General features: G+C 36.0%; 1 protein-coding gene across 4 annotated transcripts in view; it reads right to left on the bottom strand.

The window, feature by feature from the left end:
* The window catches only part of TTC29 (tetratricopeptide repeat domain 29), a 240,545-nt gene that overhangs the window by 221,171 nt on the left and 2,909 nt on the right, over positions 1-16,465 (bottom strand). For all 4 annotated transcript variants that reach the window (XM_039254293.1, XM_039254292.1, XM_039254295.1 and 1 more), the window contains 2 exons: positions 13,207-13,304; positions 11,391-11,474 (listed from right to left, as the gene is read on the bottom strand). In XM_039254293.1, the coding sequence (XP_039110224.1) occupies positions 11,391-11,474; positions 13,207-13,298 (176 nt within the window). In that variant the 5' untranslated portion in view covers positions 13,299-13,304. The remainder of the gene's footprint in view (positions 1-11,390; positions 11,475-13,206; positions 13,305-16,465) is intronic.

Below are 16,465 nucleotides of genomic sequence, written 5' to 3'. Positions count from 1 at the left end.
TAAAACATTGTTGAAAGTTTCCATAGGATGGAAAGAAATCCTATGATCATAAATTGGAAGTGTTAATATTGTTAAGATGTCAATACTATCTAAAGCAATCTATAGATTCAATGCAATTCCTATCAAAATATCAATAAGAGTTTTTTCAAGGTAGAAAAACACCCTAAAATTCATAATGAATTGCAAGGCATCCTAATAGCCAAAATAATCTTGAAAAAGAACAAAGTTGCACTCACTCATTTCCTAATTTCAAAACTTACCACAAAGCTACAGTAATCAAACAATGTGGTACTGGCCCAAAAACAGACATATAAGCCAATGGAATAGAATAGAGAGTAAGAAATAAGTCTTCACATGTATGGCCAAATAATTTTTGATAAGGATGTCGAAACTATTTAATGGAAAAAAATTTTTTTCAACAATTGATGGCAGGAAAACAAGATAGCCACATGCAAAAGAATGAGGTTAAGCCCTTACCTACCACTGGATACATAAATTAAAATGGATTAAAGACCCAAACATAAGAGTTAAAACTATAATATGTGAAGAAAACTTAGGGCAAAAGTTATACAACATGGGATTTGGCAATGACTTCTTGGATATGTCACCAAATGTACAGGCAACAAAGGACAAACTGGACTTCATGAAAACTAAAAAATTTTGTTATCAACAGACATTATCAACAGAGTGAAAAGGCAATCTATGTAACAGGACAAAGTAATTGCAAATCACATATCATATCATGGATGTTGACATATATAGAGAATTGTTAAAACTTAATAGCAAAAAACAACTCAATTCAAAAATAGACAAAGGACTCAAACAGGTATTTCCCCAAAGAAGATATCCAAGTGACCAACCAATAAGCACATGGAAAGATGCTCAACATCACTAATCATTAGGGAAATGTAAATCAAAACCACAATGAGATACCACCTCATACCCATTATGATGGATATTATCATAAAAGCAGAAAAAACTAAATGTTGGCTAAGATGTGGTCACACTGGCAACCTTGTGCCTTGTCACTGGAAATATAAAATGGTACAGCCACTATTGTGGCAGAATAGTGGCTCCTAAAAAAAATAACATTATAAATAATTCAGAAACTCTACTTTTAGGTTTATAATAGAAAGAACTGAAAATAGGGTCTTGAAGAGATAATTGTACACCCATGTTCATAGCATCATTTTATAGCTAAAAAATGGATGCAACCCAAGTGTCCCTCAATGGATAAATGGATAAGTCAGATATGGTACATACATACAATAGAATATTATTCAGCCTTAAAAAGGAAGGAAATTCTTATGTATGCTACAACATGGATGAACCTTGAGGACATTGTGCAAAGTGAAATCAGCCAGTCACAGAAAGATAAGTATTGGATGATTTTACTTATATGAGGTATTTATATGAGTAGTCAAAATAATAAAGACAAAAAGTAGCATAATGTTCCCTAGGAGTTGGGGGGAGAGGATAGCAGAGAAGTCTTGTTTATTGGGTACAGAGTTGCAGGTTTTCAAGATGAAAATAACTCTAGAGATGAATGGTGGGGATGGTTGTACAACAGTATGAATGTGTTTAATGTCACTTAATTGTACACTTAAAAAACAGTTAAGATGGAAAATATTATCTTATACTTATTACAATCTAAAAATCTTTACAGAAGAGAATAATGTACATTTCCAATGTAGATTTAGGCATCACCTAATTATGCTGCACCAGAAAAGACTGATCTGGTAATATTTGTGGAAGCCCTGGGAAAGCAAAAGGATATTTGTGAGCCTTTATCCTAGTTTTGCTTTAAGTACACAGAAGGTGACTCTAGTTACAGTAACTCCAGTTCCCAGCATAGAAAACAGATGTGAGGGTATGGATGTGAGCCAGGGGGTGATTTTTACATAATTGCAGTAATATCAACATTTTGAAGATTATTTTTTGGCCATAATGGAGAATGGAAAAAGGCCTAATTAGTTTAGATATTCCCATGCCTTCTTTCTCAATACAGACAGAATACAATATCAAAGACAAAACTCAACATAATAAAACCATCTTGCCACATGAATTATAGGTGATGTGGCTAGGTCATTGTTCATCTCACTGACAGTTTTGACTGACTCAAACTCTGTGGTACCTGGGTCTTTATCTCCTTTTATCACTTTGTTCCTTGTTCCTGAAAGAGCAATTTACCAAATGATTTCTGAATAGAGGAGGGACATTGTGCACTTTCAGGTTTACAAGCTATTATGTGGAAGAGCCGTGTTCTCTGACTATATTCCTTACATTGCTAAAACTGTAGGTTTATAAGTAAAGCAATCTTACTATAGTAATGGTAAGTTAATTTGTAGAAATGTTTTAAAGGTGCTTAGAATAGCTTGGCAAACTATACAAATTCAATTGCTTGCTGTAGCACAAGTAAGTTGATGAAAAATTTACCATCAGTTGAAATAAAAAATATTTTCCCCTCATTAGTTAGCATTACTAAGTTTGAAACATCTCTCTTATTAAAAACTCTATCTTCTGAACATGATGAAAATGATACTTAGGTACAAAGTAAAATTAACTATACATATGTAAAGAAGAGTGATAAATGAATATTAATACCTAAATCAAAACATAAAGTTAATGTGAAATATTTAGATTATTTATGTTATTAATAAATGGTTTAAAAGCAAAAAAAATGATCAATGACAGTTAAGTAGCTAAAGTAAATGTTGCCTATATGTGTTTCATATAGAGAATGTCATTAAACTTTGATAAGAATTTCCTATTATTATTATGCTCTCCAAATGGCTGTGGAAATCAAAGATTAGAGAAATCAGATAACCTGCATCAGATTACACAGGTATTAAGCACCAAAACCAAATTTCCAACTGAGGGAGAAATTAGCTCCCATAAAAGCCAGAGCTGCAATGTCATGATTCCTATGCTTTTGCCTTACAAAGATTTTTTTTTAGGTCTAATAGAGCTGTTAAGTTTAAACATCATTTATGAAAATAATATTTTGGGGTGCCTGGGTGGCTCAGTCGGTATGCGCCCGATTTTAGCCCAGGTCATGATCTTGCAGTTCGTGAGTTCGAGCCCTGCGTAGGGCTCTGTGCTGACAGTTCAGAGCCTGAAGACTGCTTCGGATTTGGTGTCTCCCTCTCTCTCTACCCTTCCCTTCTCATGCTCGCCCTGTGTCTCAAAAATAAATAAACATTAAAAAAAAGAAAATAATATTTTAAAGTCAACTTTTAAGATACATAGAAATATAAATCACTAAGAAGTTGGCATTTCTGTTGACATCTGAAAATCTTTCCTCCTTTTTTTATGTATTTAGACTTAGTTTTGATGAAACTATGATGAGGCCTTTTTGTACCTAGGGAACAATACGTTTTTTTAATTTTTTAAAGTTTATTTATTGATTTTAAGAGAGAGACAGAGACAGTGAGTGAAGGAGGGGCAGAAAGTGAGAGAGATTGAGAATCCCAGGCAGGCTCAGCACTGTCAGCATGGAGCCCAACACGGGGCTCAAACTCATGAACCATGAGATCATAACCTGAGCCAAAACCAAGAGTCAGATGCTTAACCAACTGAGCCACCCACGTGCCCCTGGAACAATATTTTTAAAAGTTCTTTCCACAGAAGAAAGAAACTAGATCATTTTCTCATACTATACACAAAAATAAACTCAAAATGGATAAAGGACCTGAATGTGAGACAGGAAACCATCAAAACCCTAGAAGAGAAAGCAGGAAACAACCTCCTTGACCTCAACCGCAGCAATTTCTTACTTGACACATCCCCAAAGGCAAGGGAATCAAGAGCAAAAATGAACTGCTGGGACCTCATCAAGATAAAAAAACTTCTGCATGGCAAAGGAAACAAACAATAAAACTAATAGGCAACTGATGGAACGGGAAAAGATAGTTGCAAATGACATATCAGATAAAGGGCTAGTATCCAATATCTATAAGGAACTCATCAAACTCCACACCCGAAAAACAAATAATCCAGTGAAGAAATGGGCAGAAGACATGAATAGACACTTCTCCAAAGAGGACATCCAGATGGCCAACAGATATGAAACGATGCTCAGTGTCCCTCCTCACCAGGGAAATACAAATCAAAACCACACTGAGATGTCACCTCATACCAGTCAAAGTGGCTAAAGTGGACAAATCAGGAGATTCCAGATGCTGGCGAGGATGTGGAGAAACAGGCACCCTCCTATACTGCTGGTGGGAATGTAAGCTGGTGCAACCCCTTTGAAAAACAGTGTGGAGGTTCCTCAAAAGTTAACAATATAACTCCCCTATGACCCAGCAGTAGCACTGCTAGGAATTTACCCAAGGGATTCAGGAGTGCTGATGCATAGGGGCACATGGACCCAATGTTCATAGCAGCACTCTCCACAATAGCCAAAACTTGGAAAGAGCCTAAGTGTCCATCAATGGACGAATGGATCAAGAAGATGTGGTTTATCTATACAATGGATGACTAAATGGCAATGAGAAAGAATGAAATCTGGCCATTTGTAGCAACATGGATGGAACTTGAGGGTGTTATGCTGAATGAAATAAGTCAGGCAGAGAAGGACAAATACCATACATTTGCACATATAGGTGGATTAGGAGGAAGTTAATGGAGGACGATGCGGGAGAAGAAGGGGAAAAATAGTTGGACAGGGGGAGGGAGGCAAACCATGAGAGACTCTTGAATGTTGAGAACAAACTGAGGGTTGATGGGGGTGGAGAACAGGGGAAGGGGGGGTGTGATGGACATGGAGGGGGGCACTTGTTGGGATGAGCACTGGGTGTTATATGTAAACCAACTTGACAATAAACTATTTAAGGAAAAAAAAGTTCTTTCCAACTACATTTCTTAAATTTGAAAAAAATTTTTTTAATAAATATTTTTATTTATTTCTAGGAGAGAGAGAGACAGTGTGAGCAGGGGAGGGTCAGAGAGAGAGGGAGTCACAGACTGAAACAGGCTCCAGGCTCTGAGCTGGCAGTCAGCACAGAGCCCAACGCGGGGCTCGAACCCACGAACCGCGAGATCATGACCTAAGCAAAAGTCGGATGCTTAACCGACTAAGCCACCGAGGCACCCCTTAAATTCCAAAATTTTAAATTTTATTAATACCAATATCTTTTTAAAAAATTATGGTCATAAGAGTCTTTTGTTTCCTAGTTTAACATCCTAGGGATATGCTGTGGAAGACTACTAGAATTTAAACAAACCAACAAAAGTTACCCCTCCTCTGTTCCTATCAGTATCCTCTGCCATTGTTTAATTTCTTTATATTCATGATAAGGTAAGGACTAATTGCCCCTTCACTTCAGAACACCAAAACCCTGTCTCTCTTTCTTGAATCAAGAGACCTTAAAACCCAGTCCACTACCTAGAAGGAAAGAAGGGCAGCTTCCTTTCTCTCTCTTTCCCAACTGCTCCTGTCAGTCAGAGAGCCACTTATTTGGCAACTGCCCTTTTCAGAAAGTTAATCTGCAAAACTCCATACAGAATTTAACTTGTTACTTTACAAAAGAGTAAAATGTTTTGAAGGGAAAATGAAATGATTTTACAAAATTATTTAAAAGTAAACAAGATAAATGAAGCAGAGTTTTTAAAAGCACACTGAAGTAGTCTAAATTCCCATGAGGTTAATATGAACTATATCCTGAATAAACTTCACTCTGTCACGTATATTTTGATAACCTGGCCATTGTACAAATTCAGGTGCTACATTTGCTTAAAACAAGAATATCTGTGGTTCATAAAAGCATCTTTGGAAGACAATTTTGAGATAAACTCAAGATGAAAACTTAACACTGGGAAAATGCTAATTTATATAATTTATATAAACTATATAAATTATATTTGTATATTTTATATAATTTATACTTAATACTACCTTAACTGCATTAAATATAATACAATTCAAAATGAGGAAAGGGTGAAAGGCTTTAAAAGACATTGAAATAAGCAGTTCTTTGTCTCTTTACAACCCAAACTCGTTGAGTATGGTAACTGCCAATTCTAATTGCCACTGTGCTGACAAAGTGATGCTTACTGAGCTTCAGCTGATAATGCTGAGACATGTTCTGAAAGAAAGCAGTATCTTAGAGATGCACACATCTCTATTTGAACTACATCTATTCTTCCACATAATAAGACGTGGTATCTGAAGAAGAAAGATTAGCACTCTCTGTCCCTTGATGATTTTGTTTATTTGTATTCTCATATACATCACTGAAGCTGTAAAAACTGCCCCCCCTAAATTTTTTATTTGAATCTACAAATGATATTTTCATTACTTAGCTACTCAAAGCAATTATGATATATAATAAGTGATACTTTCGATCTTTTTTAAAAATACAGTATTCTTACAATATAATACAGAGAAAAAAGCAAGGCACAAAACCACAACAGGATCTTTAGTTGTTAAAGGTGAGTCAAATATTATCAATGAACTATCTGCAGATTTATCTAAGACCGTCAAATTGTCAGTGTTAATTATATTGTACGTGAGTACAAAATGTGGGGAAAAAATTTACCTATTAGGCACGGAAATAATCCAGTCACTTAAAAAGTAATGAAGCATACTGAAATTCTGTAAATGCGGATGATTAAAAAAAACCCAGAAGCCCTTTGCTTTTGGACTACCTTACCTATTCCCAAGCAAAATGATCCCCCACCAACTGGATCTGGGCATTCCAGGAACTAATCTAGCCTGTCTGGCTCAATTACTCATTTAAATTTTATACTCCTACTTGTGTATATAGAAGACACTTTTGAGGAGTTAAACTTCTTTGATTCAATATTCAAACCAGTTAACAGACAACACTGACCTGAAAATACTGCAAGCAAAGAATATTCTTAACAGGATATGTATTTCATGGTGTTTATGTAACATTTTGTTCATTCATTCATTTAACTTGCAGTTGTTAACTTCTGGCCACGTGCCAGACCACCAGATACTTGCTTCTACGCCTGTGCAGATCCATTCTGCTGGGGACGAAGACAGTCAAAATACAGACTCCCAATGCAAGAAGGGGACCAGATTATAGCTGAAATAGGACAAGATGATTTGGCTGAGAATAAGTATAGGTGGGGGTGAGGGCTACTAGAATTTGAGGTCAGGAAGTGGAAGACTGAAGGGATCACATTCAAGGTGACAACCTATATAATAAGAAACAGTGTCATCAATAAGGTCACAATGAGAAGAACAAGTGGTGGGGAGAAGGGGAGATAAAGTCAGAGAGGTTGGTAAAATCCAGATCATACACAGCAAAGTCCAAACCACAGTAAACCTTACAGTTTATCATAAGAGCAATGGGAAGCTCTCAGGGGGTTTTAAGCAAATGAATATCATAATCTAATTTTTTCAAAAGATGACTCTGGAAGCTGAATTTTGGCAGAGTTAGAGAGGCTATGTGAAGAGCAGTTTGGACTATTCTAGTGATCACGGCAAGGGATGATGGTGGCTATGCAATGAAGAGAAGTAGATGAATACAGGATGTATTTTGGAGTTTAATCTGATAGGACATAGAGATGGATTAGAAGGGGTAAGGTGGTGAAGTCAGGGTGAAACTGAAGGCTGCCTTAGTGCCATTTATTGAGTTTGGGAAACACTGTGGGGGAATATTTGGTGGGGGAGTTGAGGGAAAGCAGGGGTAAATCAGGAGTTGTTTGTGGCCATATTAACCTTAGAATGTCCATTAAAAATACAAGTAGATATGGAGAGGAGGCAGCTGGATATAAAAGTTTGGAGCTTGGGGCTCCTGGTGGCTCAGTTGGTTAAGTGTCTAACTCTTGATTTCGGCTCAGGTCATGATCTCATGGTTTATGAGACCAAGCTCCTCATGAGGCTCTGGGCTGACAGTGCAAAGCCTGCTTGGAATTCTCTCTCTCTCTCTCTCTCTCTCTCTCTCTCTGCTCCTCCCCTGTTCACACTGTCTCAAAATAAATCAATGGATATTTAAAAAAATTTTGCACCCAGTGGCAAGCTCAGGGATGAATTTATAAATGTGATAGTCATCAGGGTATTACAATACTTCAAACTTTAAGACTGGATGCAAGGAGAGTGTAGTTGGAATACAGGGCCTAGGATTTAGCCCTAGGACAACCCACCACTGAGATTTGAAAAGACAATGCCAGCCAGGAAAGACTAAGGTGGCACAGTCAGGCACATGGCATCCTGGAAGGCACAAGCACACAGTAACCAATGGCAGAGCGTTCAAGTCTATCAGATGCTGTGAAGACATCAAGCAAGTTGAGTCCAGAAACATCATCATTATATGTTGTAAAAATGAAGGTCAATGGTCACTCTAAACAGAGAGATTTCTGTGACTTCTGGGGCTGGAAATGTATTTGGTTAGCTTCAATTGATGCAAAGAATGTGTGCAAATACCGAGACAGTGCTTCTGGTTGCTATGAAGGGTAGAGAACAATGGAACAGAACCTGGAGGGGGGTGTCAAGGGAAACACTAAAGTAAATATGAATGCTAGTGAGATTGATCCAGTGGAGAGGGAGAAAATGGTGGTGTAGGAGAAAAATGTGTTTAATTGCAGGAGAAAGTCTTGGAACAAGTAAGAGGGGATGGTATTCAGAGCACAAGTAGAGGTATCACCCTTAGACAAGAATAGGAACTTTCCATGGCACCTGGGTGGCTCAGTCCGTTAAGCATCCAACTTCGGCTCGGGTCATGATCTCACGGTTCTTGGGTTTGAGCCCCATGTCGGGCTCTGTGCTGACAGACGGCTCAGAGCCTGGAGCCTGTTTTGGGTTCTGTGTCTCCCTTTCTCTCCCTCTCTGCCCCTCCCATGCTCACACTCTGTCTCTCTCTCTAAAATAAATAAACATTAAAAATTAAAAAAAAAAAAAAAAGAATAGAAACTTTCCACCAGTTATGATAGAAGGAAAGTCACAGAGTATGAGTTTTTTGGGTTAGATGATGAGGCATTCATTATTTTAGGACAGGGAGAACATACATATTATGGGATATGTACATCAATTATATGATGAAAATGTATATAACCATCTTTATACACTTGATCTTAGCCAAAGATACATATATCTATCCCTCTCTCTCTCTCTATATATATATATGTATGTGCATATATAGCTATATATATATATATATATATATACGTATGTGCATAAAGAATAATAAAGGAGTACATATCAAGATTTAAAGGTATATCTTAGATATTACCTTTGTCTGATTGAAAATTTGATTCATCAGTTTCTCCCCCTTTTATACTGAGGATCTGTGATGTACTAGTGTGGTCACTTTATAATGTTATCAAACAGAAAGCCAAACTCAAAATCTGTCTTCCTTGGTAGGTTTCATCCCGATTTCCTCTAGACCTCGAGGCTGCACCTCATTCATTCCATATTTGTTTCCTGTTTGTAAATCTTATTCTTTCAAACAGAGACAAGGATGGGGCCAAATATTTTATAATATCATTGTCTTTCCCCCTGTGAAAAACCCAATATTAGATATAAAGTAGGCACTTAAAGGTTTGCTGACCAATTTATCTTTTTAGAGTTAAAAGACTAATAAAAAGTTTTATGTAGCAATTCCTTGGTTAACAGAATATGCATAATTCCTATGGCACCTGCTGAGTATTGCTGGGAGATGCTGAAATTATTCATCAACGTTCTCCTTTACACTCTATTCAATTAGTTTGTATGTGGCAAAGCCTAGAATATATATCAATCAAAAGAGGAAACTAAGTACAAGCTATCTTCCTATTAAGGTTTGCATTCACTATCTTAGCTTTTGTCTAAGAAAGTATTCAGGTACAGAAAACTTTAAGGAGAATGCAATTGTAAGGATTGAGAATTACCTGGTGCTATTTGTTTTCTGTAGCATATTATGGATTTAAAATCATTTTGATAATATCCTTAATGAAAAAAACATTAAGAGAACACTCATCAGCAAAGCCTGTTTTGCACTTTTAGGTCAAAGGTTTCTTCAGTGCAGATCGAACAGTGAGCAGATTTTAAGTGCTGCATATGGATTTCTAGCTTGTTAAAATATGTGAAGCATAAGTTTAATTCCAAATTTAATTCCTAATTGTTAAGCCAATTGCAGATATTTAGATTTCATTATATTTAAATAAGAATGAAAATATCACTCATATATACTTTTTTTAAAGAAATATAATCAGACAATATTAATCTTTAATTTTATCCAGCAGGTTACCATGGAAAGTTAATAAATCAATAATCAGAAGAGCATTTAACCAAAGGTCCCAGATACCACATATGGCAGTCAGTAGTGTTCCAAGGAAGACAGTGATTACAGGCACTGTAAAATTTTGTCACTCTATAAAGTAGCTACTGACAGAAGGAACTATTCCATTTTTCCATGTTATACGCAAATTGACAAAGATAGTATCTAATCAAATGAAACATATTGAGGGACTTGGAATTTTAGACTCTGAAAATCTATACCAAAAATACTGAGGAAGCACTTTCAGTGGAATTCCATAGCACTAGACAATACTAGTAGAGAGGATGCTTCAAAAGCATTTATTGTACATGGAGGAGGGCACTTGTGATGAGCACTGGGTGTTATATGGAAACCAACTTGACAATAAACTATAATAAAAAAATAAAAGTAAAAAAATAAAATAAACAAAAGCATTTATTGTATAAAATATTTTAATTGAATCACTTAATGAGCTTCATAAGATGCATGTGCAATAAAATACTTCTATTGTTCAGTGCTTGTATCTAATGATCTGCTGATAACATAGTCACCAAGTCTAAGATAAGAAGTACTAAACCTGTTTAGCTATTATTATGAGTTTTTATTCATTTCTCACTAACCGACACAGATTTTTATACTATTTTTATTCAAACCATAAATTAGTTTCTAACTAGTGATAAAATGGCAAAGCTCATATTGTTCATTGATAAAATAAATCTAGACAATTTAGATTTATTTAAAAAGTAGCCAATAAGTTACCATCCATTCATTCTTTTTGTAAGTTTTGGTGGCGGGGAGAAACATATATTGGCAAGGAATTTTGTTTTAAATTGCTAGGTAAAAAAGATATGATCTTTCTCTAAAAGCTTTTTCCCCCCATGGAGGCAATACATATTAAAATGGAAGTTAATAAGCAATTAATGGCACAGACTTAACTAAAATATTGCAAATGTGATAGTATAATATCTTGGTAAATATGAGAATTTTGAAAGCCATAAAATTAAAGACTTTGATATGTGTAAGATCAATAGACATGACTTATCACTATTTAATATGAGCTTTAATTTTTAAATGCCATGTTTCAATGAAAAAGTACTGCACAAGAAAATTGAAATTTCAATAAAGAATCAAGACAAAAGAAACAAACTTTATATTAAAGTATCTTTAAGAGGTTATACTTACGCAGCAACCTCCTCTTTTGACAATCCTTTGAAATTCACCTTCAGATAATGATCTATGTTATCTTTTTCTTTGATCAACTGGGATCTAAATGAAATGGAAAGAAATAATAAAGCCCTGCTTTATCAAGTTGAAAAGCTCCCAAACATATAAAATGTCACTGGGAGAAGAGAAATACTTAAGGTTTAATACCATATATAATAAATGTTCTACAATAGCTATAGACTTAGGTTGTTGATTAATAATTTCTAAATTTTCACTTTCTTGAATGGAAGGAAATAGGGAAGAATATTAAACTCAGTGTCCAAACAAATAAAATACTAACACATTAAAAGAATCAGCATTCTTAAATAAATGGAGTTCTCTCCTCAAATCTTATAAGCTCTTCCATTTTATTCACATTGCTTCACACTGTAACCTTCTAACACATAAGTCATATTCTGTCTCGCACAGGATTTTGAACTAAGAACACCTATTTGATACAAATGTATAAAATTAATTTGTTCCAAACATCACCAAATTTTATTCTGAAATGTTGCTTGAGTGGGGTTTTTTTCTAATCACACATAAATTCAAATTATTATAAAAAACTGATTTTAAGATTTTACTGAGAAATATATTATAGTTGTAGTATATTTATTCTTCACACTCCCTTCAGCATTAAAAACAAGCACACTATTAACATAGCAGTGGGAGTACAGGCCTAAACAAGTATCTGTTTTATTCAGAAGCTGATGGAAAATGTTGATACAAAACTTTGCCTTAAATGGTTATGAAAAAATAGTTTTTCTTCAATAAAATGAATACAAGAAATAGTTTTCTTTAAAAAACTTATTTTAGGGATGTGAGATTGGGCTGGTGTTAAATAGAAATGGAATCCCAAGTATTATAAAAGACAGGAAGAACAAGCTTTGTCAGACTTTGTAAATAATCCATATTATTCACAAATAAAATTGAAAATACGAATAGATGTATATCCTGAATTATGCATGCATCAAAACATTTTCTTTTCAGAAAATTTGATTTGCTATTATCAGGGAACTTTTATGTTAGTTTAGCTGTATGCATTTATTTTGGTCCAGGGACTTTGGTCTTTCCCAGAAATACTAAAGTATGACCCTTTTCAAAAGAAAGTAGTCTCATAATACTTTGATCATTATGCCTTGCAGGAAGTGAAAAGGTGGCATATGAAGTAGATAATCAAAACTACATATGCAAATTATTTATATGATAAATAATAGCTGCATCGCTATACCTCTATAAAGTCATAAATGACAATTTCTAATTAACAATTTCTAAATTCGCATTAATACTTATGACAGGATACATTGTTCTCTGTCCTCAAGTTTCTGGGCGGTAGCTCCAGGAACTCAACAGCCGTTCATGTGTTGCAGCATTTTCAGGCCCTAGGATCATTTCATTCCCTAAATCTTGCCTGCCTACTTACCCTAGTAATAAGACTGTGTTCTCTTCCCTCCAAAACAGAAATCAGCACTCAGGACCTTGTGGATTAGAAGCTATCTACCTTTCCATCCTAAAGCCTCTACTTTCAATTCTCCATCCACATTTTAAAAAGCCAATATATCTCCAACGTTTTATAGGATCATGATATAATTAAAATAGGAAATAAAACAATCAAATGAGTACTAGCTTGCTAAGTAAATAAATTCTTAATATTTGGATGAAGTTCATTGACCCTTTTGAAACAGCAAACTACTTTTGTCTTTAAACAATTTTGTTTTCTGAGATGTGTTATTGACATTTCTTACTGCAAGAAATTCATTCTGTAGGGAAAGAAATGAAAACCAGGGTCACGTACCTTGGAACAGTGCTGGGGAAACATGGCAGCTTCTGTCTGGCTAAAGATGTAAGTTTTGGGCGTGTCATGGGCAGTGGGGGCAGGGTGGTCATTTTAGACTACAGAAGACAAAAAAAATCCAGAAACAGTGTTTTAATGAATGACTCTTTCAAAGAATTCTTTAAGACATTATTAGAAATCCACAGTCTGTCATCTTAGCTGAGAATGCCTCTATTTGTAGAGCTATAGCTCTGTTATTCAGGAAGGATACTCAGTAAGTGGATTCTGCAGGTTGCTTCTCATTATTTTCTTCTACTATCTGCCTTTTGGCCAATTTATTACTTGTCTGCATCTCCACCACCAAGTGGATAAGGAGAAAATCTGATAAATGAATTGAAGATTCAGACAATCAGGAGCTTTGGTATGAGTTTTGTTAAGGGACATGGTTCCAATTAAAGAGTGAAGATTTTTAGGACAGCTATAGATTTCAAATGCTCCTGCTTTGCTTTCCTGTTACAATCAATAATTGAAAATTGTTCATACTTTGCCTTTTTCTAAAAACTTTCTCACTCACAAATAAAGGCTTTTCTTTAGAAGTGATGGATGCTAAGACTGATTCTCAACAAAGAGACAGCTTCCCCAAGAGGCACACAGCTACCATAGTGTAACAAATCACTTCAAAATACAGAGGTCCAGAAAAGATTGTTCAAAACAACAATCATTTTATTAGCTTTCACACTTTTTGTGGGTCAGGAATTTAGGACAGGGTACAAGGGATGGCTTTTTTTCTATGCCATGATGACCGGGGCCTCTTCTGACAAGACTCAGAAGCTTAGGGGTAACTCAATGGTGGGGGTGGGGGGCAGGGGTTGGTCAGAAATCATCTTTAAGTATCTTATCCCATATATCTGGTAATTAATACTATTAGCTATGACCTTAATAGGGTTATTTCCAAGAACACTACATTTGGCCACCTCATCAGGCTTTGAATCTTCACATCCTGGCAGCCTCATACTTCTGCGGCAGCTCAGTGCTCCAAAGGCAAGTATGCTAAAGAAAAGCCATGGAAACTATATCTACTTTCAGAGCTTGGCCTTGGAAGTCACATAGTACTGCTTCTACTGGGATAAAGGGCCTGTTCAGGTTCAAGGCTAAAGAACATAGATTCACCTACTGATGGGAAAGCATCACCATCACAATGTATGAACAAAATGTGGGATGGGAGGGAGATATTGTTACGGCCATCTTTAGGAAATGCAATGTGTCACAGTGGGAAGGTAACTAACTGAGCAATGATGAAGGTGGGTCTATAAAATCAAGTTACCTAATATTTACCCTAAATAGGAAGAAGTGTGCACATAATGTCTGTGGGCTTAGAATGGAATAACTGTCACAGGCTGCAAGGGCTTTCAGATGCAAAACAACACACATTTCTACTGTTAGAGAGGCATTCAAAAGGCCACAGCCTCTTGATTCCACCACCATATCCACCAGTTTTGATCTCTACCCTAAGCCTCACCAAACAACTGAATGTCTTATTTTAGGTTTTAAGTCACTTACTTCCAGCATTTACTACCTGTGAGACTCAGGGTAAAGCACTATCAACCTGGGTCTTGAATATATTTAACAGATACTTATTGAGCTACCTACCTGGTGCCAAGTACTGTTCTAGGTGCTGAAGATACAGCAGTGAAGAAAAAGATGAAAATCTCTGATCTCACAAAATTTACATTATAGGTGTGGATGTGGGGGAAAAACAGATAATACACAAATATGCAAAATATATGCAATGTCTGATGATGATATGATCTACAGCAAAAAAATAAAGCAGGGAACTAGAAATTACCCAAATGCTCACCAGTAGCGAAGGCATAAATAAGAGCAGAATGAGATAAAGTTAAAGACAGTAAAGAGAAATTTGGTAGTGCTCTGATGATGCAGTGTCGTGAAGATTACTGTAAAAACTGACTTTTACTCTCATTAAGAATCCATTGGAGGATTTTTAGCATTGGGGTAACATAACCTGACTTGCACCTTGAAAGGATCAGTTTTGTTTATCTTAAGTTAGACTACAGGGGAAGAAGTCTGATAATAGAGAGGCCAGCTGGGAGGTTGTTATGGGGGAAAGATGATGATTGCCTGGGCAGGGGTGGAAGTGGAGAGAGGCGGTCAGATCTGGGGTACAGTCAGCTATGGACAGCCAAGGCACAATATTCCTCTAGTGCTACAAAACCATGAGGGAGGGAAGTGGAAAAATAATAGGACTTGAGGGAAAGTCTTTTGAAATAAATGAAAGATTATTATGAAATTAATTTTTTGCATAATTAAAGAGAAAATTCTTGTTTGTTACTTTTTTAATGTTTACTTTTGAGAGAGAGGGAGGCAGAGCATGAAAAAGGGGGGGACAGAGAGAGAGGGAGACACAGAATCTGAAGCAGGCTCCAGGCTCTGAGCTGTCAGCACAGAGTCTGACAAAAGGCCTCGAATCCACGAACCATGAGGTCATGACCTGAGCCAAAATCAGACGCTTAACTGACTGAGCCACCAAGGTGCCCCAAGAGAAAATTTAATGCAGATCAGTGTCATGTTTTACATATGATAGAATCCTAGTGTTACTCGGATTATCAGGGCATGGTATGATCCATGAAACAATGTCCACTTATTTTTATATAGTCATAGCTTTAAAGCACACTGTCTGATCAGCAAATGTTAGTCCTTTCCTACTTCATACCTTCATAATATAGTAATTTCTTTTGTAATTAAAAAAACTATTTTTCTGATCAGATAATATATTAATTAGTTGAATTACTTGGATAACCAGAACTTATTAAATGACAACATTATGTAGAACATGTGGTAAGAGGTTAAGGCCAACATAAAAATAGATCTCATGGACAGGTTTGAAGGGATACCAAAGGCTTCCCCAAGTCCACCTCCAATGAACCTATTTCAGAGGAGCTATGAAGAGTCTATGTTCCAGAGTCCTCTGACGTTACAGAGCAAATCTGGGCCATCTCAGTTCTCAATCCTCTTCTGTCTATCCCTAATGGATTTCTAAAGGGACAGAAGAAAACAGTGACTGTGTTTATTTCAGTTGGGGCATTTCATCCTCTATGAATTAAGACAGTTCTGAGAACCCCACTTTGCTTGCCAATGGCATTAGGGCAGGGGGGATTTCTACATAACTGCATAGGCCCTTGAAGGGTTCATCAAGGAGTTTCAAAATGAGGAAATAGTACTAGTAATTCTCCAAGTACTAGAAAAATCCAGCTTGTAGACA

Source organism: Hyaena hyaena, unplaced genomic scaffold (assembly GCF_003009895.1).
Source record: "Hyaena hyaena isolate Hyena2069 unplaced genomic scaffold, ASM300989v1 scaffold_476, whole genome shotgun sequence".
Lineage (NCBI taxonomy): Eukaryota > Metazoa > Chordata > Mammalia > Carnivora > Hyaenidae > Hyaena > Hyaena hyaena.
The sequence above is the reverse complement of the archived record's forward strand: the minus strand, read 5'-3'. Positions and strand labels throughout refer to the sequence as shown.